Raw genomic sequence first — 25,146 nt, 5'->3', positions numbered from 1 at the left:
AAAAATATTTATTATTTATTCAAATGAATGAATTAATATAATTAATTTTATAAATATACTTTTATTATTGTTATTTATTTATTTTAAAATAGTCTATTTATAAAAATATTTAATTATATATAAAATAATAATATAATTTATATATTTTTAAATTATGGTTAAATAGTTAAAATATTATTTTATATTCATATTATATGTAAAAATAAAGTAGATATATTTTGTTTCTTTAAATTATGATTGTATAAGGAAGATGTAATTTGATAAATGAATATTTTTAAATAGTTTAAATATTCAAGTTTAAAAAAAGTTTAATTATATATATATATATATTAATATTAATATTAGTACAATTTTAATTTTGTATAATTAAACGCCCAAGTTAAGTTTGAGTTAATAAAATGATATAATATTTAGGAGCACACATATTTGTTTAGAATAAATATCTTGTTGTTGAAAGGTGTCAGTCAAGTCAATAAGGGAGGACATGGATTCTGGTTCACTTAAAAATTGAGAACACCCAAAACTTTTGTCTTATGTTAGAATATCGTCAAACATGAGAAATCTGTGTTTATATGAGATCTCAATGTTTATCTAATCATCCTTTCTATATGATTCTATCTTATTCAGATATTTTCACATCTTATTATTCAAAGTCTTTAGACATTGAAAATTTATATCTAGTTTAGACTTTAGACTTTGAAAATTTGATTCTTTTGTTTATTTATTGTGATCTAAATTACAATTTAATATATTGTGACTTTCTACTCGATTATTTCTAAATTATGATATTGTGAGTTTTTTTTGATAAATATAAATTTTTTATAGATCAAAATAAAACAAAATATATATTAATACTAGCACCACTATTAAATATAGAATAGTAAAAAATTAATTTATTTAGATTCATTATGTCCATTTAGAACCATAAAATTGTAAAAGTGAATTCAATTGATTAAAGTTTGTATGGAATCCTATAAACATCTTTTCAAAATAGAAAAAAGCTCTAAATATATACTTTCCCCCATGCAAATAAGAAAAGTGGTGATGCAAAAGGAGGCATGCATTGTCAATTTGTAATGGGCAAAAAGAAACATAAGTTCCCTAGCATCTTTTTTTTTTATTTATTTAAGAAAAAAGGCCTTTGATCATGAGATTCAATGTAGTGGCTTTATTAGCTTTATAAACCCATCATCTTTAAAAAAAATAGAAATAGATAGTTGTACACCATTGAGGCATTTTCATGCTCTTAGGTTTTCTTTGATTTCCCTTATGTCTATGCTTTTGTGTTTGTTTATATTTTTGTTCTTATTGTTGTTTAATTTGTATTTTGTTTTCTCCTCTTAATGCCTTGTAACATTTATTGATCAATATATATTTGATAATGTTTGTAGCAAATAAAATGAGTAATTAAATTTAAGTAAATTTATAGTATTTTGGTTGTAACTTAATTATAAGATAGTAATGCATCTAAATAAATGCCTAATTGTTTATTTATTTTTTTAATATCTCATTTCTCAATGATGAAAGGTGTTAGTATGTTATTTTTTTATAATTTTTTATTAACATAAAACGTTAACATGAATCATTCCTTTTATTTTGATTTAAAATGTTTTATTGTAAAAATATATTTTAGGTTACATAACATTGTTTAATTAATTTTATACCTCACTCTATGTTCTATCACATATTTAAACACTAGACTATTAAACAATGTTTATCATATTAATAATTAGATGAAATACAAAATTATCCAATCGTTTCAAAAAACCCTCAATTATCATTACAATTATTGAAACATTTGATTAGATTATTAAACATCATAAATAAAAATGTGTATTTGAATTTTGAATGGGCCATTAATTTGAATGACACGTCATGATTTTGTGGTGGGCCAAAGAATAAAAAAGAGTAACTGCATTCTAACTTATATTCTCCTAATATTTTACAATCAATTTTTTCCACTATTTTTAATTCATTAAAGTGGGTTTAAATATTTTCATAACTAATTAATTTAATAAAAATTATTTAGTCAACAACTTTATTTTCTTTTAAATTTCATCCCTCAAATTTTTAGTTTCTCAAAAATAATTTTATCTCATACTTAACTAAGTGGAATTTCAAATATTAATGTTACAAGTTCCATTAGTTTTAAAAGATTTCTTAAGTTTAGAATAGAATTGAATAAAGTAAAAATAATAATAAATGAGTGGTAAGATTTTGGGAGAAATATAATTTTCAGTTTTACATTAAATCAATTCTTAGTTGCTTAATTAGATACATAAATTCATTTTATTTTTTAAAAACAAAACATTAACCAATAATAATATTTGTTGTCAATAAAATCGTCAATTATATAATTTTTTATTTTCTTTTCATATTTTTCTCAAAAACATTATTCTCTATAAAATATAACTTACAAATCATTCAAAATAGTTTAGAAAGAGTTTAATTTAAATATATTAAATTTATATTTGAATATATATTGGAAGTATAAAATTAATTTTAAAAAATTAAAAAATGGATTAAATAGGTTTATTTTTTAAATAAATAAGTTATATATATTCACAAAAATATAAAGAGTTTAATTATTTCAAATATTTATATAAAATTAATTAGTTATTTAAATTTATAATTAGAAAATTTTAATTTTTTAAAAGTTCACTAAAGATTTTAAGCATAAGCCAATTAACATATCTTTTATTTTTAAAATAATTTCATTGTATTATATTTTTACTTAAATAATCCTAATTAAGTAATCTCGTATTTAATTAATAACTTATATTGAACAAAATTATATTAAAATAATTTTGAAAGAACACGAACCAGACTATTTGACACAGTTTGTTTCAACTTCTTCGTAAAACTTATAATTGGTTCTGAATTTGATAATAATAAATAAATAAATAAACAAACAAAACGGATTAATTGAAATACAAACATTATTAAACATTCATTTATCTAATTATACATATTTTATTTAATAAAAAAACTTTTATATGGACCAAGATAATTACTTTTTTTTAACTCTTTCTGTAATTATATAAATTATTGTTATTAATATTATTGATTAAGATTGAGAATCTTCAATAGGATGGTTAGACTAGTCATTATTAGCATTGTAAACGAGTTGAAACAAGTCGGGTAGTAGGCTCAAACTCGGATTGAACTTTTATAATAAATCATGCACTAACACAATTCATGTATTTATTTGAGATCACGAGTTACTCGAGTTCGACTCGTTTACAACCTAAATACCCTAAATAAAGACTTAATATTACGTGAACAATTTATAAACATAACTGTATTTTTATAATAAAAAATATATATAAAAAAAAACAATTTTAGACAAACTAACAGGTGGTGCTCGGTGGACTTGTTTAATGAGTTGAATGCATTTTTATCAACATATAATTAATTAAAAAAATGTTAGTTAAAATTAATTGAAAATATCTTTTAGTTTGGTATAAGACTTTTTAATCATCTTATTAAAAAAATCAGAATAAAATCATAATTTAAAACAGTTTTAAAATAATTAAATTTAAAAATAATATTTTTATTCTGAATTTAATTATAATGAATTTATATTTATAATTAAATTAAAAATACTATATTTATTTGCTTTTAATTTTGTTAATCATTATCTCAAAATAATAAATTCAAAATCATAATTATTAAGATTTTTTTTAAACTAAGAAAATGATAATATTTAACTTTTGTTATGAATTTACTATATAGAAAGAGTAAAAAACCGTATAAAATACTTTGTAATGATGTAGAGTACTACAAACTAGTAACATTTTTAAGATAAACTATACTTAATTTTTATTGTAAATATAATACCATAAGTTATTATTTTATAAAATAAATTTTGCAGACAATCACGAGAAAGTCAAAGCAGAATCAAACAAAAAAAATAATAATAATATTTTGTCGTCCTTATTAATTCACTGTCATGGAAAAGAACAAGTGTTAGGGTTTTGTTTGTTTTCGAGATAAATAATTTATTACTCACAGACTATTTTAATTATGAGTTTATGACACATTTATAATCGCTTTAAATGAGAATCGAATTATTATTTTTTTTTATCTATTACGTTAGAGTCGACTTTTTTCAACAAACTGCTTCGTTACTCACAAACTCCTTTTAATTTATACATCCTTAAAAAAAATATCATTCTAAACAAGATTGATCTTGCAATAATATTTGAAAATTTATAAAACAATATTAAAGATTTGTTTTTCATTAAAATTCATTTATATCAAATTATTCACTTTTGTTTTCTAAATCTTTTGGCAATACTCAATTAAAATCTGTCTTTTGATATATGTTAACTTAAGGATGTTGATATTTGAATTATTGAATCTATCTAATTGTATATTATGAATTTATGATTATTACTAAAGTTTATTTGATTTTTTTAATTATAATTATTTAATAACTTAAATTAATGTGCAAATATAATTTTATCCCATTCAAACGACTTAATTAGAAATTTAAATTTAATTTTTTTTTAATAATTTTAATATAGTACACACCTTATCTGCTTATCATATCTGCTTATCATATATGACATGTAATTTATTGGATAAATATTTCCTAAAAAAGTTCATTCTTTACCAAATCCATTCATGAATACTGTTTGAGTTTATTTGATATAAATTTTTAAAAAGTTATTTTAAAAAAATAATTAAAAAGTATTAATGTATTAATGTATTATATATATTAAAATGAAAAATAATTTAATTAATAAATTAAATAATATAATTAATAAAATATGATAATTTTCAGTGTTTATTTATATAAATTGAACCGAACAAAACTTAGAAATTTATAAATATTTATAATCAAAATAATTAGAATCACTTCTATTATAACCTAACAACTTAAGGATAGCACTAGGTTTCAATATCCAAACTTTATATAAATATAAATGAGACTATTTCAAATTGAAAAATATATACACAAGTAATAAGGTGGAATATAGGGTTTTGATATAAAAAATAATATATATTATTTTAACCTAAAAAGTTAACTTGACTAACTTGAAATATATTAATTAATATTAAGATTAACAAATAAATTTTAAAAATTATTTTTGACACTTAAAGAACTAGTGAGTTATATAACTTGCTTTTGGGTATTTATTTAATAAGAAAAATTATTTAAATTATTATCATATAAATATTTTTATAATTGATTTTGTTTAATTAATTATTTTAAAATGTTGAATATAAATTATTTAATATATAAAATTAGATATTTAAATAATTATCAAACAAACTGATCAATAGCTCATGCATCAAATTCATAGAATATAAGAATATAAGGTGGAATGTAGGATTTTAATTGAGTTGACCAATTTAATAGGATCGAATTTAAATTTATAAAAAAAACATATTTGATCCGGAATAATCAGTATATATATATATATATATATATATATATATATATATATATATATATATATATATATATATATATATATATATATATATATATATATATATATATATATATATATATATATATATATATATATATATATATATATATAATTGAGCTTCTTATGCAATTTTTTATTTTTTAATTCTTTCTAACAATTTAAAAAAAAGAGAGATATATAATGTTTTAACATTAAAAATAATTAATATTTTTTTAATAATAATAATTTGATTCTATTTTATAAGCTTAATGATATAAGTGAAGGGTTTAATATTTGAAGAAAAAAAACATTTTTTTTATGTGACCCTTTAAGCTTGTTATGCTAATGCATAGTTTGCCTCATTTTAATTAGGTCATATAAGATATGCTTAATTAATAATCACACTTTACATAAGAAAAAATATATAATTAAGATGAGAATTTACAACTTATTTATTGTTACATTGCCCCCTTTATTGTTTTAACTTGTGCTTCATTTTTTTCATCTTATAAATATAACATAAAAATAAATATTAAAATAAAAGTATTTTTAATTTATTTTTATTTTGAAAAAATAAAGTTACTTTTAAACCAGTAATTATTCAATTTGAAATCCCTACACTGTGACACCAAAGCATTATGATACAAGAAATATACTTTTCTTTCTATTAAGAACAAAAACTCTTTTTGTCGTTTCTTTATTTCTTTTCTTTTTGTTGTCAAACCACATAAATATAAATTCCTCTTTATAAAAGTAATGTTCATTATCATTTATTATTTTTAATTTTTTTAAATAATTCGTTTTTTGTTTTCTTTAATTTTTAAGTTATAATTATTTTACTGAAAATTTTCTAATTTCAATTTATTTTATCATTTTGTATTTAATATTAAATTCAATATTATTATTTTAAACAATAATCTAATTATTATTTTTTACTGGGGTGTTATTATTTTATAATTTTCCCAAATTTTTATTATTTTTTATAAATAATAAAATTAATTATTATTATTATTTAATAATAAAACATATAAATAACATTATAAATTAACAGAATAAGTTAACAATGATTTAAAATATCTTATTAAATAAAATAATTGTTTTTATGTTTATATATATATGTTATATATATTTCATACTATGGTAAGAAATTGCAGTTTTAAAACATTAATAAAAAACAAGAATATTATGTCAAATAAATTAATTTTTTACTTTTGATGTTTTTAATATTTGCTAAATAAGTATTATATTGATTTAAATATTATTAATTGTTGAGTTTTTATTATAAAATATTGTATTATTATTCTTAAGCAAAATTAATAATATAAAATTAAACTAAAGAAACTGATATTGATTTTTTTAAAATTTATTTAAAAATTAAAAGTTTAAAAAAAATTGAAAACAATATCTGTTAAAATAAATAAATTAAAAAAAGTTTACAAACATGAATAAATATATAATAATAATAATTGCAACCATCACCATGAATAGAAAACATCAAAGAAATTTAGGCTATTTAGTAAAGACAAAGTTTTAGTCCAAATTAACATTATATGCAATTGTTGAGCAAAATCAAATAAAATCAAAAGAATCAACTCCAATTAATAAATTTAAGAAAATTCATTCAGCTATGATAAAAAATATAAATAAACAATTATAATAATATTTATTCAATATTTAAAATTTTTAATAAATCACTAATAATATACTAAAATAAAAAATATAACACTCTTGTTTCACATTTTCTTTATTTCGATAAAAAAAACTCACATTCTCACATATCTCATTACATTTTTATTCTTGTAATTAACCTCTCATATTGTGACATTACAATTTCATTTTGATCTATCAAATATCTAATTCATATTTTTTAATATTTAACATCGTGATCTTACATTTTGGTCAATTAAATATTTGATTTATATTTTTTGACCACTTTCAATTATTATCGGCATATTATCTCTTGGCAAACCACCATCCCAATCGCATTTGGTTAAAGGGTGTATTTGTTTTGTTAGCTAGGTTACAAATTCGAAACATACCTATAGTATTTTTAATTTCATTTTTAGATGTAAGTTTATAAGTGTGTCAACCACAATCCCACCCAAGTATTCATTACTCTTACCTATATATTCAAATTAACTATATCTCTTGACAGACAATCCGGTTAAAAAGTTAAATTTATATTGTTAAAAATGTTCAACTTTTATCAAATTTAATTTTTTATTTAAGATATAAAGTTTTATTAGTTAGGTGGTTAAAGAATTGTACTTATTTTTATTATGTTGCAAATTCAAAATATACCTATAATATTTTTAATTTTATTTTATACCGTTTAATTTTGAACTGTTTCAATTTATTTATTGGTTTGAAGATTAATTCTTTCATTTCATTAGTAAAATATTATTACTAAATACTTGTATTCTAATCTTGAAGATGATAACATAGAAGAATGGTGTGATATTATATATATTATAATTAAGAGATATATTCTCCAAAAAAAAATGTTAATAATATCTTATTAGAATGAGATTATTTAAATCTAAGAACTTTAAATAAATAAATAATTTTTATTTATTTTTAAATTAATTACATCATTTAATTTATTAATCATAATCATTTAATTTATTAATCATAGAATTGACAAGACCTCTAAAAACGTCCGTACTTTTAAGATGTATTTATTATAATATTACCGTTGTCAATATTGTGTATCTAGAATATAAATATTTATTTTATAAAATAATAAAATTATTGTGTTAATAATAAAGATATGATAAATAAAATATATTACAATTTGAATTTCCTTTTAAAAATATATTAATATATATTTTTTAAATTAAATAATATTTTTTTATAAAAATTTATAATACTATAAGACCATAATAGAAGGAAAATTAAATGAAAAATAAAATTATTTAAATTTCAAATAAATCAACAAGTTTAAAATACGACAATCTTACAAAATTAATGACCTATCAGAAGAAAGAGCAACGGTAATATTTAGGTAAATTTATTGTAGCGTTACAACGGTAATATTTAGGTAAATTTAGTGGTTAGTCTGACAAGATTTAAAACAAATAAAATTAATAGATAATTTTATTCAATTGAATAGAGTATATATTACAATTCAATTTGGCACTAATTAAAATTTAATTATTAACTATATATATATATATAAGTGAATTAAAATATATATATATAAGTGAATTAAATTTATATATATATATATAAGTGAATTAAAATATATATATATAAGTGAATTAAATTTAGTCTTGATAATTATAAATACAATCAATATAAAGAATAATGCTTAAATATAAATGGACAAATTCAAAATTGTATTTAAATTAATAATCAATAGATAATTTAATATATATTTTTAAAAGTAATAATGATTAATTTTAATTAAAATATATTAATATATATTTTTTAAATTAAATAATATATTTTTAATAAAAATATATAATACTATAAGACCATAATAGAAGGAAAATTAAATGAAAAATAAAATTATTTAAATTTCAAATAAATCAACAAGTTTAAAATACGGAAAATATTACAAAATTATTGACATATCAAAAAAAATTAGGTGAGTAAATTTATCGTAACGTTACTATATGATTATTATTGTGGATCGGTTACTGTGGGCGTGGGTGGTTAGTCTGAAAAGATTTAAATACAAATAAAATTAATAAATAATTTATCAATTTTATTAATAAATAATTTTATTTAATTAAATGGAGTATATATGTAATGTTTTTTTTTATTACAAATAAAAGGAAAAAGAAAAGAGTATATGTTAGGAGACAATTTGGCACTAATTAAAATTTAATTATTAATTATATATATATATATATATATATATATATAACTGAATTAAGTTTAGTCTCGATAATTATAAATACAAGCAATATAAAGAATAATGTTGAGATATAAATGTACAAATTCAAAATTGTATTTAAATTAATAATCAATACATGATTTAATATATATTTTTAAAAATAATAATGATTAATTTTAATTAAAATATATTAATATATATTTTTTAAATTAAATAATATTTTTTTTTATAAAAATATATAATATATAAGACCATAATAGAAGAAAAATTAAATGAAAAATAAAATTATTTAAATTTCAAATAAATTAACAAGTTTAAACCACGGAAAATATTACAAAATTATTGACAAATTAGAAGAAATTTAGGTAGGTTATTATTGTGGATCGATTATTGTGGGCGTGGGTGGTTAGTCTGAAAAGATTTAAATACAAATAAAATTTAAAATTGTATTTAAATTAATAATCAATAGATAATTTAATATATATATTTTTAAAAGTAATAATGATTAATTTTAATTAAATAATAATTTTTTTATAAAAAAATATAATACTATAAGACTATAATAGAAAGAAAATTAAATAAAAAATAAAATTATTTAAATTTCAAATAAATCAATAAGTTTAAACCACGGATAATGTTAAAAAATTATTGACATATCAAAAGAAATTACAAAATTTAGGTAAGTAAATTTATTGTAAGTTACTATCTGATTATTATTATTATTGTGGATAGTTTACTGTGGGCGGTTAGTCTGACAAGATTTAAATATAAATAAAATTAATAAATAATTTATTACTTTTATTAATAAATAATTTTATTTAATTAAATGGAGTATATATGTAATGTTTTTTTATTAAAAATAAAACGAAAAAGAAAAAAATATATGTTACTAGTCGACACTAGTTAAAATTTAATTATTAAATATATATATATATATATATATATATATATATATATAAATAAGCGAATTAAAATTAGTTTTCATAATTATAAATAGAAGCAATATAAAGAATAATGTTGAGTTATAAATGGACAAATTCAAATTTGTATTTAAATTAATAATCAATAAATAATTTAATATATATTTTTAAAAGTAATAATGATTAATTTTAATTAAAATATATTAATATATATTTTTTAAATTAAATAATATTTTTTTATAAAAATATATAATAATATAAGACCATAATATAACGAGAATTAAATGAAAAATAAAATTATTTAAATTTCAAATAAATCAACAAGTTTAAACCACTGTCAATGTTACAAAATTATTGACATTATTGTGGACTTAGGTAGTTAGTCTTACGTGGTTAGTCTAACAGGATTTAAATATAAATAAAATTAATAAATAATTTATCAATTTTATTAATAAATAATTTTATTTAATTAAATAGAGTATATATGTAATGTTTTATTTATTAAAAATAAGAGGAAAAAGAAAAGAGTATATGTGACTAGTGAATTTGACACTAATTAAAATTTAATTATTAAATATATATATATATATATATATATATATATATATATATATATATATACTGAATTAAATTTAGTCTTGATAATTATAAATACAAGCAAAAATAATGTTAATTTCAAAATTGTATTTAAATTAATAATTAATAGATAATTTAATATATATTTTTAGAAATAATGATGATTAATTTTAATTAAAATATATTAAAATATATTTTTTAAATTAAATAATATTTTTTTATAAAAATATATAATAATATAAGACCATAATAGAAGGAAAATAAAATGAAAAATAAAATTATTTAAATTTCAAATAAATCAACAAGTTTAAACCACTAGCGATTTTACAAAATTAATGACCTATGAACATCAACTGTAATATTTTAGGTAAATTTATTTTAATGTTACTATCTGATGATTATTATGGATCGGTTAATGTGGGCGTGGGTGGTTAGTCTTACATGATTTAAATATAAGTAAAATGAATAAATAATTTATAAATTTTATTAATAAATAATTTTATTTAATTAAATGGAGTATATATGTAATGTTTTTTTTATTAAAAATAAGAGGAAAAAGAAAAGAGTATATGTTACTAGTCAATTTGGCACTATTTAAAATTTAATTATTAACTATATATAAAAGCAAATTAAATTTAGTCTTGATAATTATAAATACAAGCAATATAAAGAATATTATTGAGATATAAATGGACAAATTCAAAATTGTATTTAAATTAATAATTAATAGATAATTTAATATATATTATTAAAAGTAATAATGATTAATTTTAATTAAAATATATTAATATATATCTTTTGAATTAAATAATATTTTTTTATAAAAATATATAATATTATAAGACCATAATATAAGAAAAATTAAATAAAAAATTAAATTATTTAAATTTCAAATAAATCAACAAGTTTAAACCACGATCAATTGTTACAAAATTATTGACCTATTTAGAAGAAATTTAGGTAGGTAGATTTATTGTAACGTTACTATCTGATTATTATTGTGGTGGGCGGGCGTGGACATGACAGGATTTAAATATAAATAAAATTAATAAATAATTTATTAATTTTATTGATAAATAATTTTATTTAATTAAATGGAGTATGTATGTAATGTTTTTTTTTTATTAAAAATAAAAGGAAAAGGAAAAGAGTATATTACGAGTCAATTTGGCACTAATTAAAATTTAATTATTAACTATATATATAACTTAATTAAATTTAGTCTTCATAATTATAAATACAAGCAATATAAACAATAATGTTGATATAAATGTACAAATTCAAATTTGTATTTAAATTAATAATAAATAGATAATTTAATATATATTTTTAAAAATTATAATGATTAATTTTAATTAAAATATATTAATATATATTTTTTAAATTAAATAATAATTTTTTATAAAAGTATATAATATATAATACCATAATATAAGGAAAATTAAATGAAAAATAAAATTATTTAAATTTCAAATAAATCAACAAGTTTAAACCACGATAAATGTTACAAAATTATTAACATATTAGAAGAAATTTAGGTATATAGATTTATTGTAACGTTACTATCTACTATCTGATTATTATTAGATCGGTTAATGTGGGCGTAGGTGGTTAGTCTAACAACAGAATTTAAATATAAATAAAATTAATAAATAGTTTATTAATTTTATTAATAAATAATTTTATTAATAAATAATTTTATTTAATTAAATGGAATATATATGTAATGTTTTTTTTATTAAAAATAAGATGAAAAAGAAAAGAGTATATGTGACGAGACTAATTAAAATTTAATTATTTATATATATATATAACTGAATTAAATTTAGTCTTGATAATTATAAATAAAAACAAAAATAATGTTGATATATAAATGTACAAATTCAAAATTGTATTTAAATTAATAATTAATAGATAATTTAATATATATTTTTAGAAATAATAATGATTAATTTTAATTAAAATATATTAATATATATTTTTTAAATTAAATAATATTTTTTATACAAATATATAATAATATAAGACCATAATAGAAGAAAAATAAAATGAAGAATAAAATTATTTAAATTTCAAATAAATCAACAAGTTTAAATCAATAGGGATGTTACAAAATTAATGACCTATCAACCCTAATATTTTAGGTAAATTTATTTTAACGTTACTATCTAATTATTATTGTGGATGGTTACTGTGGGCTGTGGGCGTGAGTGGTTAGTCTGAAAAGATTTAAATACAAATAAAATTAAAAAACAATTTATTAATTTTATTAATAAATAATTTTATTTAATTAAATGGAGTATATATGTAATGTTTTTTTTATTAAAAATAAAAGAAAAAAGAAAAAAATGTATGTTACGAGTCAATTTGACACTAATTAAAATTTAATTATTAACTATATATATTTAAGGGAATAAAATTTAGTCTTATAATTATAAATAGAAGCAATATAAAGAATAATGTTGAGATATAAATGGATAAATTCAAAATTGTATTTAAATTAATAATCAATAGATAATTTAATATATATTTTTAAAAGTAATAATGATTAATTTTAATTAAAATATATTAATATATTTTTTAAATTAAATAATATTTCTTTATAAAAATATATAATACTATAAGACTATAATAGAATAAAAATTAAATAAAAAATAAAATTATTTAAATTTCAAATAAATCAATAAGTTTAAACAACCGACAATGTTACAAAATTATTTACATATCATAAGAAATTACAAAATTTAGGTAAGTAAATTTATTGTAACGTTACTATCTGATTATTATTATTGTGGATAGTAAAATTATTATTATTGTGGATAGTTTACTGTGGACTGATTATTATTATTGTGGATAGTAAAATTATTATTATTGTGAATAGTTTACTGTGGACGGTTAATCTGACAAGATTTAAATACAAATAAAATTAATAATTAATTTATTAATTTTATTAATAAATAATTTTATTTAATTAAATGGAGTATATATGTAATGTTTTTTTAATTAATAATAGGAAAAGAAAAGAATATATGTTATGAGTCAATTTGACACTAATTAAAATTTATTTATTAACTATATATATATATATATATATATATATATATATATATATATATATATATAAGCGAATTAAATTTAGTCTTCATAATTATAAATAGAAGCAATATAAAGAATAATGTTGAGATATAAATGGACAAATTAAAAATTGTATTTAAATTAATAATCAATAGATAATTTAATATATATATTTTTAAAAGTAATATTGATTAATTTTAATTAAAATATATTAATATATATTTTTTAAATTAAATAATATTTTTTTATAAAAATATATAATACTATAACACCATAATCCAAGGAAAATTAAATGAAAAATAAAATTATTTAAATTTCAAATCAATCAACAAGTTTAAACAACAGACAATAATGATACGAAGTTATTGACAGAAAGAAATTTAGGTAGGTAGATTTATTTTAACGCTGATTATTATTTTGGATCTGTTATTGTGGGCGCGGAGTTGGTGGTTAGTCCGAAGAGATTTAAATACAAATAAAATTAATAAATAATTTTATCTAATTAAATGGAGTATACATGTAATGTTTTTTTATTAAAAATTAAAGGAAAAAAAAAGTATATTTTACTAATTAATTTGGCACTAATTAAAATTTAATTATTAACTATATATATTTAAGTGAATTAAATTTTGTCTTGATAATTATAAATACAAGCAATATAAATAATAATGTTGAGATATAAATGGACAAATTCAAAATTGTATTTAAATTAATAATTAATAAATAATTTAATATATATTTTTAAAAATAATAATGATTAATTTTAATTAAAATATATTAATATATATTTTTTAAATTAAATAATATATTTTACAAAAATATATAAATAAAATTATTTAAATTTTAAATAAATTAACAAGTTTAAACCACGGAAAATATTATAAAATTATTGACAAACCAGAAGAAATTTAGATAGGTATACTATCTCATTATTGTTGTGGATTGTGGGCGTGGGTGGTTAGTCTAGCAATATTTAAATACAAATAAAATTAATAAATAATTTATCAATTTTATTAACGAATAATTTTATTTAATTAAATGGAGTATATATATGTAATGTTTTTTATTATTAAAAATAAAAAGAAAAAGAAAGAGGATATGTTACGAGTCAATTTGGCACTAATTTAAATATATATATATATATATATATATATATATATATATATATATATATATATATATATATATATATATATAAAAGTGAATTAAATTTAGTCTAGATAATTATAAATACAAGCAATATAAAGAATAATGTTGAGATATAAATGAACAAATTCAAAATTGTATTTAAATTAATAATCAATCGATAATTTAATATATATTTTTAAAAGTAATAATGATTAATTTTAATTAAAATATATTTTTTGAATTAAATTATATTTTTTTATAAAAATATATAATACTATAAGACCATAATAGAAGGAAAATTAAATAAATAATAAAATTATTTAAATTTCAAATAAATCAACAAGTTTAAACCACTAGCAATGTTACAAAATTATTGACTTATTAGAAGAAATTTAGATAGGTAGATTTATTGTAACGTTACTATTTGATTATTATTGTGGATTGGTTACTGTGGGCGGTTAGTCTTACAGGATTTAAATATAAGTAAAATGAATAAATAATTTATAATTTCATTAATAAATAATTTTATTTAATTAAATGGAGTATATATGTAATGTTTTTTTTATTAAAAATAAAAGACAAAAGAAAAGAGTATATGTTACTAGTCAATTTGGCACTATTTAAAATTTAATTATTAACTATATATATATATAAGAAAATTAAATTTAGTCTTGATAATTATAAATACAAGCAATATAAAGAATATTGTTCGAGATGTAAATGGACAAATTCAAAATTGTATTTTAATTAATAATTAATAGATAATTTAATATATATTTTTAAAAGTAATAATGATTAATTTTAATTAATATATATTTTTTGAATTAAATAATATTTTTTTATAAAAATATATAATATTATAAGACCATAATATAAGAAAAATTAAATGAAAAATAAAATTATTTAAATTTCAAATAAATCAACAAGTTTAAACCACGAACAATGTTACAAAATTATTGACCTATTAGAAGAAATTTAGGTAGGTAGATTTATTGTAACGTTACTATCTGATTATTATTGTGGATCGGTTACTGTGGTGCGTGAGTCGTTATTTTGACAGGATTTAAATATAAATAAAATTAATAAATAATTTATTAATTTTATTGATAAATAATTTTATTTAATTAAATGGAGTATGTATGTAATGTTTTTTTATTAAAAATAAAAGGAAAAGGACAAGAGTATATATTACGAGTCAATTTGGCACTAATTAAAATTTAATTATTAACTATATATATATATAACTGAATAAAATTTAGTCTTCATAATTATAAATACAAGCCATTTAAAGAATAATGTTGATATAAATGTACAAATTCAAAATTGTATTTAAATTAATAATCAATAGATAATTTAATATATATATTTTTAAAAGTAATATTGATTAATTTTAATTAAAATATATTAATATATATTTTTTAAATTAAATAATATTTTTTTATAAAAATATATAATACTATAACACCATAATCCAAGGAAAATTAAATGAAAAATAAAATTATTTAAATTTCAAATCAATCAACAAGTTTAAACAACAGACAATGATACGAAGTTATTGACAGAAAGAAATTTAGGTAGGTAGATTTATTTTAACGCTGATTATTATTTTGGATCTGTTACTGTGGGCGCGGAGTTGGTGGTTAGTCCGAAGAGATTTAAATACAAATAAAATTAATAAATAATTTTATCTAATTAAATGGAGTATACATGTAATGTTTTTTTATTAAAAATTAAAGGAAAAAAAAAGTATATTTTACTAATTAATTTGGCACTAATTAAAATTTAATTATTAACTATATATATTTAAGTGAATTAAATTTTGTCTTGATAATTATAAATACAAGCAATATAAATAATAATGTTGAGATATAAATGGACAAATTCAAAATTGTATATAATATATAAGACCATTATAGAAGGAAAATTAAATGAAAAATAAAATTATTTAAATTTCAAATAAATCAACAAATTTAAACCACGTGCAATGTTACAAAATTATTGACATATCAGAAGAAATTTAGGTAGGTAAATTTATAGTAACGTTATTATCTTATTATTATTGTGGATTGGTTATGGTGGGTGTGGGTGGTTAGTCTGAAAAGATTTAAATACAAATAAAATTAATAAATAATTTTATAAATTTTATTTGTAAATAATTTTATTCAATTGAATGGAATATATATGAATTTTTTTTTATTAAAAAGAAAAGAAAAAAGTATTTGTTACGAGTCAATTTAGCACTAATTAAAAGTTAATTATTAACTATATATATATAATTGAATTAAATTTATTCTTGATAATTATAAATATAAGCAATATAAAAAATAATGTTGAGATATAAATGGACAAATTCAAAATTGTATTTAAATTAATAATCAATAGATAATTTAATATATATTTTTAAAAATAATAATGATTAATTTTAATTAAAATATATTAATATATATTTTTTAAATTAAATAATATTTTTTTATAAAAATATATAATATATAAGACCATAATAGAAGGAAAATTAAATGAAAAATAAAATTATTTAAATTTCAAATAAATCAACAAGTTTAAAACACGGACAATGTTACAAAATTATTGACATATTATAAGAAATTTAGGTAGGTCAATTTATTGTAACGTTACTATATGATTATCTGATTATTATTGTGGATAGGTTAATGGTTAATGTGGACGTGGGTAGTCTGAAAAGATTTAAATATAAATAAAATTAATAAATAATTTATCAATTTTATTAATAAATAATTTTATTTAATTAAATGGAGTATATATGTAATGTTTTTCTTATTAAAAATAAAAGGAAAGAAAAAAGAGTATATGTTAAGACTCAATTATGCAATAATTAAAATTGAATTATTAAATATATATAAGCGAATTAAATTTAGTCTTGATAATTATAAATATAAGCAATATAAAGATTAATGTTGAGATATAAATGGAAAAATTCAAAATTGTATTTAAATTAATTATCAATAGATAATTTAATATATATATTTAAAAGAAATAATGATTAATTTTAATTAAAAAATATTTTTTTATAAAAATATATAATACTATAAGACTATAATAGAAGGAAAATTAAATGAAAAATAAAATTATTTAAATATTAAATAAATCAACAAGTTTAAACCACTAAGAATGTTACAAAATTATTGACATATTAGAAGAAATTTAGGTAAGTAAATTTATTGTAACGTTACTACAATTATTATTATTGTGGATATGTTACTGTGGGCGGTTAGTTTGACAAGATTTAAATATAAATAAAATTAATAAATAATTTATTAATTTTATTACGAATAATTTTATTTAATTAAATTGAGTATATATGTAATGTTTTTTTATTAAAAATAAAAGAGTATATGTTACGAGTAAATTTGGCACTAATTAAAATTTAATTATTAACTATATATATATATATATATATATATATATATATATATATATATATATATATATATATATATATATATATATATATATATATATACTGAATTAAATTTAGTCTTCATAATTATAAATAGAAGAAATATAAAAAATAATGTTGAGATATCAATGGACAAATTCATAATTGTATTTAAATTAATAATAAATAGATAATTTAATATATATTTTTTAAATTAAATAATATTTTTTTTTATAAAAATATATGACCATAATATAAGGAAAATTAAATGAAAAATAAAATTATTTAAATTTTAAATAAATCAACAAGTTCAAACCACGGTCAATGTTACAAAATTATTGACTTATTAGAAGAAATTTAGGTACGTAGATTTATTGTAACGTTACTATCTACTATCTGATTATTATTGGATAGGTTACTGTGGGCGTAGGTGGTTAGTCTGACTTGTGTGGGCGTAGGTGGTTAGGCTAACGTGGTTAGTCTGACAGCAGAATTTAAATATAAATAAAATTAATAAATAATTTATTAATTTTATTAATAAATAATTTTATTTAATTAAATGGAGTATATATGTAATGTTTTTTTTTTATTAAAAATAAAAGGAAAAAAAAGAGTATATGTGATCTGGCACTAATTAAAATTTAATTATTAACTATATATATATAACTGAATTAAATTTATTCTTGATAATTATAAATACAAGCAAGAATAATGTTGAGATATAAATGTACAAATTCAAAATTGTATTTAAATTAATAATTAATAGATAATTTAATATATATTTTTAGAAATAATAATGATTAATTTTAATTAAAATATATTAATATATATTTTTTAAATTAAATAATAATTTTTTATAAAAATATATAATAATATAAGACCATAATAGAAGGAAAATAAAATGAAAAATAAAATTATTTAAATTTCAAATTAATCAACAAGTTTAAACCACTGGCGATGTTACAAAATTAATGGGTAATATTTTAGGTAAATTTATTTTAACGTTTTTATCTCATTATTATTGTAGATTGCTTATTGTGTGCGACATGGGTGGTTAGTCTAACAAGATTTAAATACAAATAAAATTAATAAATAATTTTATAAATTTTATTTGTAAATAATTTTATTCAATTGAATTGAATATATATGTAATATTTTTTTTATTAAAAAGAAAAGAAAAAAAAAGAGTATATGTTACGAGTCAATTTGGCACTAATTAAAAGTTAATTATTAACTATATATATAAGTGAATTAAATTTAGCCTTGATAATTATAAATATAAGCAATATAAAAAAATAATGTTGAGATATAAATGGATAAATTCAAAATTGTATTTAAATTAATAATTAATAGATAATTTAATATATATTCTTAAAAGTAATAATGATTAATTTTAATTAAAATAGTGTTTTTTAATTAATGAGAATAAAAATATTTATTTTAAAATACATATAACCATATATCTTTTAAAATATTATTCAAAAATATTTTTTATTTAATTCAAAATGTAAATAAAATTTCATTTAACTAAATTAAGCTAGTGAGTTTGTGTTTCATTTTCCAGGCCTAACAAATTGAATTAAATTTTTATTTTCGATTAACAATTTGAATTAAAAAAATTTCAAATATTGTTTCAACCGATTAACCCGAAAACATAAATGATGTAAACCTCTAGATTTACCACTCTAATTATAAATATTATTAAATAATAATAATAAATTCCTTAATTATATTCATTATAATACTTGTATATAATCGAAAGAAAAAAAAAAAGCAACGAAAAAGCAAAATGAAACACCACAAGTCGTGCACCAATAGAAAGGGTGCAGACCCGCCTTCTTTTTTTGTTTTTTTTGTTTTTTTTTATTCGTTGGTCTTTATTTGAGAGAGACTATTCAAAAATAAATTATTTTTTATTTTAATTTTAATGTTTTTTTATTTTATCTAAAATTAATCAATGAAAAGTAAATGAAACTTGTATTCATGTTAAATTTAAAAACAATGAACAAAGAATTAAATATTTAACTTTAGAACAGACTCGAACCATGAACTTAAGGATAGTTTCCTTTTATTGTCTTTAAACTATAAGAGGATAAAGAACCTATATAATCATATATTTTCTCTTTAATTTTCTTAATTTTTAGGGAAAATGTTTTTGAAATAGTTTAAAATACATTATCTCCTTACTAAAATGAGATGTTTTCGTATCTTAAATTATTTTTATTATTTTTAAGTAAAGATTATTGAATTTTATCTTTCATTTTAAAGTTATAAAATATGTATTCTTTTGTAATGTATATGATTTTTTATTTTATATATATATATATATAAATGGTAGATTATTACTTGATAAAGAATACATCACTTTCAATTGTTACCGACCTATTATTTATCGGCAAACCACCATTCCAATTACACTTGGTTAAAATGTTGTACTTGTTTTTGTAAGTTATGTTATAAATTCGAAACATACAATATAACATTTTTAATTTTACTTTTAATCGTTTTAAATTTATAGTCGGGTCAACCCATAATCTGATCCAAGTATCCATTTACTCTCACATATATCCAAATTAACTATATCTCTCGAACCGACAATCCGGTTAAAAAAGTTGAATTTATATTGTTAAGAATATTTCACATTCATCAAATTTAGTGTTTAATTTAAAATATAAAGTTTTATTAGCTTAGTTGGTTAAAGAGTTATACTTATTTTTGTTAGGTCGTAAAATATACCTACATTAAAATCATCCCCAATTATTTAAATAACCTAATGAGAAGAAGAGCCCTATATAGATATCCTATATATTATTCAGCCTCTAGTCTACTAACTATTTGATGGGGTTTATCACATTATTATTATTTTTTAAAATTATAAAATGAAAATAGTGGTTTATTTTAAAATAAACACCAGATTCAAACCAGCCCTTGTGTCAAAACATAATTATGCTTAGAACAAAAATCATAAACAAACAAGTTTGATGATGATGTTAATGTTTCATAAGTCAAACTTAAAGTATGAATTCAGCTTAAATAATTTCAAAGTTGTCATGCAAATATCTTCTTTTTTTTTTTAAATTCTTATTGTTAAATGTGTATATTATATATACTTACCAGGGAGAGAAACTCATTATTATTTTAATATATATTAAAAAATATGTTTAATTCGAGTTATGAATAATGTTTCACAAATTATATATTTATTTGATATTTGGTTTCTATTTTGATTATATAAAATAAAACAAACTTGATTAATTTTGAATTATTTAGAAATATTTGGACTGTTCATAAAAGACAAACTATAGCTTATCTATATTCGAAACCGACATTAAATTAGTGGAGGATCTTATAATTTAGGCTTCTCTAGATAGTTAATTTTCTCAATTTTAATTTATCTTAACATTAATACATATCAATTTTCAAATCATCCCCCACATCATTCTAATCAATATATTACTATGGAATTGTTATAATTAATATTTTTTTCAAAAATTGTTGAGCCTTTTAACATGTATATTTGATTTAAACCTCATTAATTAAGTTCCAAATTTCATTTAAATCACCCAAAAATGAAAAAATAGCATTAAATGTTAGTTGAAAAATTGTTTTTTTAATATTTGTTTTTTTTTGTCATTTTATAAGTTAAAATTTAACTGGTTTGACTTTAATTTTTATTTAAGACATTTTAAATAAAAATAAATTTATAATATTAGTTTTTAAACATTATTATAATTGTAAGCTTTTGATAATAATTGTGATAATTAGTTAAAAACCCACAAGTTTACTATGATAGTATTAGTAAAATTTACTTTTATTTTATTTTTCACAAAAACAAAATCTAATTATAATCAAATATCATCTCATATTATTATTATTACACCATTTATTATCTTATTATTATATATAAATATTCAATATTTTTTTTTTTAAAAACCCAACTTACAATTATTAGACATCAACATTTTTAAATAATCTCAAATTATATATAAATTAGTTTTCTACTCATAAATCTGATTTTTTATATAATTATTTTTTAATTATTATAAATTTTGATAAACAATTTATTTATTATATTTTGAAGATGAAAACCTTAACTCAGTTAATAACTTAAAATCAATGGCCGCCGCTTTCATAGTTCATCTTCATCCTCTCTCTCTTTTCTCTCTCTAGAAAAAACCAAACGACCTTACCCCATTTTCATTCTTCCAGAAATTTTCCGATGGATATACGTGTTATTCCGGCAAGTATTCAACGTTGTCCCTAGCTAAATTTATATATAGAAGATAGTGTTCTTAGAATCGTATATGAAATATTGAACTGGATATGATGTCTTCTTCACAGCCAACTAAGAAGAAACGAAATCTTCCTGGAATGCCTGGTAATGTTTCTTATATTGAAAGATAATCTTCAGAATATGTGTTAATATTGATTTGATTTTTTTTAGATCCGGAAGCGGAAGTTATTGCATTATCACCGAAGAGTTTATTAGCAACGAATCGATTCATATGCGAGATCTGTAACAAAGGATTTCAACGTGACCAGAATCTTCAACTTCATCGACGAGGTCATAACTTACCTTGGAAACTCCGAAAGGGAACAAATAATAAAGAGATAGTTCGAAAGAAGGTTTATGTTTGTCCTGAAATAACTTGTGTTCATCATGATCCTAAAAGAGCTCTTGGAGATCTTACAGGTATTAAGAAACATTTTTTTCGTAAACATGGGGAGAAAAAATGGAAGTGTGAAAGATGTTCTAAGAACTATGCTGTTCAATGTGATTGGAAAGCTCATATGAAAAGTTGTGGTACTAGAGAATATCGTTGCCATTGCACAACTCTATTCTCCAGGTATATATATATATATATTTATAGCAAATCTCTGTCAGTGATATTTTATCTTTTAGAAATGGTGATTTGAATCTTGTATTTGTTTAATTTATTCAAGGAGGGATAACTTTAACACACATAGAACTTTCTGTGATGCTTTGGCTTCTTCTTCTTCACCGCATCTATCTTCAGCTTTAACCATTCAAAGATCTGGTAAGAAACTATGAATTTCCATTACTTTTGAATCCCACTATCATCAGAAACAGTTCAAAAAGGTAATCAATTCAATTTTTGGTGGGTAGATCAAATTGGGTTTCTTCAACAACCATCTTCTAGGACCACCACCACTTTGCAAATGCATGTTCTTAATCCCACTCCGCCGGCGCCGGTTACTGCATTTGAGATGTTCAGAACTGGATCCATGTACTCCGGCCAGTACAACAACATTCAACCACAATCTCAACAACCAGGACCAGCCATGTCTGCCACTGCATTACTCCAAAAAGCAGCACAAGTAGGAGCAGCCGGCGGCGGCGGTGCTAGTTCATCGTTTCTATGTGGGTTTGATCAGCCGGAGAATTCACAAAGAGGTAATAATAACATTAGGTTTCCCTCCGCCGCCGGCGGAGAAGGAGGATTCGAATCGATGGGACCAATATTGAATCTGTTTTGTACTGGAAGTAAGCCGATGACTCTGGATCTTTTGGGAATGGGAATTGGATCCGTTGATAACATCGATGATGAACGGCGGCGGTGATGGCGGCGGTGACGGCGGCGGTGGGTCTTCTTCGTCGTCCACCGGCGGTGGTGCTGGATTCCGGGGAGGTACGATTTAAAATAATTTAGGCAATATATTTTGAAGAAGAAGAAGAATAGTTAGTGCAATTTTGATGCTTCAATATATTCCTTGGGACTTGTTTATTTCCCTTTATATGAGATAATTTATTTATTTATTATGGCAGTAAACTAATTTAATAATTATTTAATTATATTTATTATGGCAAATATGCTTGCATGTTTTGTTTGGTTGCAGTTTTAGGGCCTTGTTAAATAATAATAATAATAATAATTATTCTTATTTAGTATAAAGAATTTGATTTAATTAAATGAAATTTAAACATAAAATGTATATGAACAAGAACCTTTTTTTGACATTTTTTCTGTTAAATAGTTTTTGGACAAAGTTAAGATAAGGTATTTAAAAATAAGGATATCATTAGGATCATATTTATCAAAATGAAAATTTTAATATTTAATAAGAAGGATTTGGTATATTTGTTAGGTCTTTTTATTCCAAAAAAAGAAAGTAATCAATTAGAACATTATATTTTATCTATTAAATGTAAGTAAATACTCTAAATAATTTATTTCATTTATTTATTAAACAAAATTTGGAAGAAAAACTCAAAATCTCTAAAAATTTGTTTGATTTTAAAAATATTTATGGGCTTTTAAAAATAAAAGCTATTTAATTAAAAAAATGTTATTTAAGATTTTTTTAGGAAAATTAATAAATTATTTTTTTATGTTTAAAATATTTTAAAGAATTCTTAGATGAAATAAATAAATGAAGTGATTTAATAAATAGTCTATCAAAATATGAAAGAAAATTATCATTTAAAAAACTAGAAAAAAATTTCGTGCGATGCACACGGATAAGAATAAAAACAAAATAAATAAAAATTATAATAATATGTATTCAATGTTTAAAATTTTTAATAAATCACGAATAATATATTAAAATAAAAATTAGAACGCTATTATTCAACATTTTATTCACTTCGGTAAAACAACTTATTTTCTCACATGTTTCATCACATATTTTTTTCGAATGAATCTCTCATCTCGTGATTATACACTTTCACTTTGTCAATCAAATATTTGATTCATATTTTTTAATAATTAGCATTGTGACCTCACACTTTGGTCAATCAAATATTTG

General features: G+C 18.5%; 1 protein-coding gene across 1 annotated transcript; it reads left to right on the top strand.

The window, feature by feature from the left end:
* Positions 1-22,618: 22,618 nt before the first annotated feature.
* Positions 22,619-24,054, top strand: LOC124928112 (zinc finger protein GAI-ASSOCIATED FACTOR 1-like). The gene is made up of 4 exons (XM_047468641.1): positions 22,619-22,756; positions 22,823-23,225; positions 23,323-23,417; positions 23,507-24,054. Exons 1-4 carry the CDS (start codon positions 22,702-22,704, stop codon positions 23,959-23,961), a joined length of 1,008 nt encoding a protein of 335 aa, XP_047324597.1. The 5' UTR covers positions 22,619-22,701; the 3' UTR covers positions 23,962-24,054.
* Positions 24,055-25,146: the final 1,092 nt, after the last annotated feature.

The sequence above is a fragment of the Impatiens glandulifera genome, chromosome 2 (assembly GCF_907164915.1).
Source record: "Impatiens glandulifera chromosome 2, dImpGla2.1, whole genome shotgun sequence".
In the NCBI taxonomy this organism is placed as follows: Eukaryota; Viridiplantae; Streptophyta; class Magnoliopsida; order Ericales; family Balsaminaceae; genus Impatiens; species Impatiens glandulifera.
Note: the sequence above shows the minus strand (reverse complement) of the source record. Positions and strands in the feature narration are given on the sequence as shown.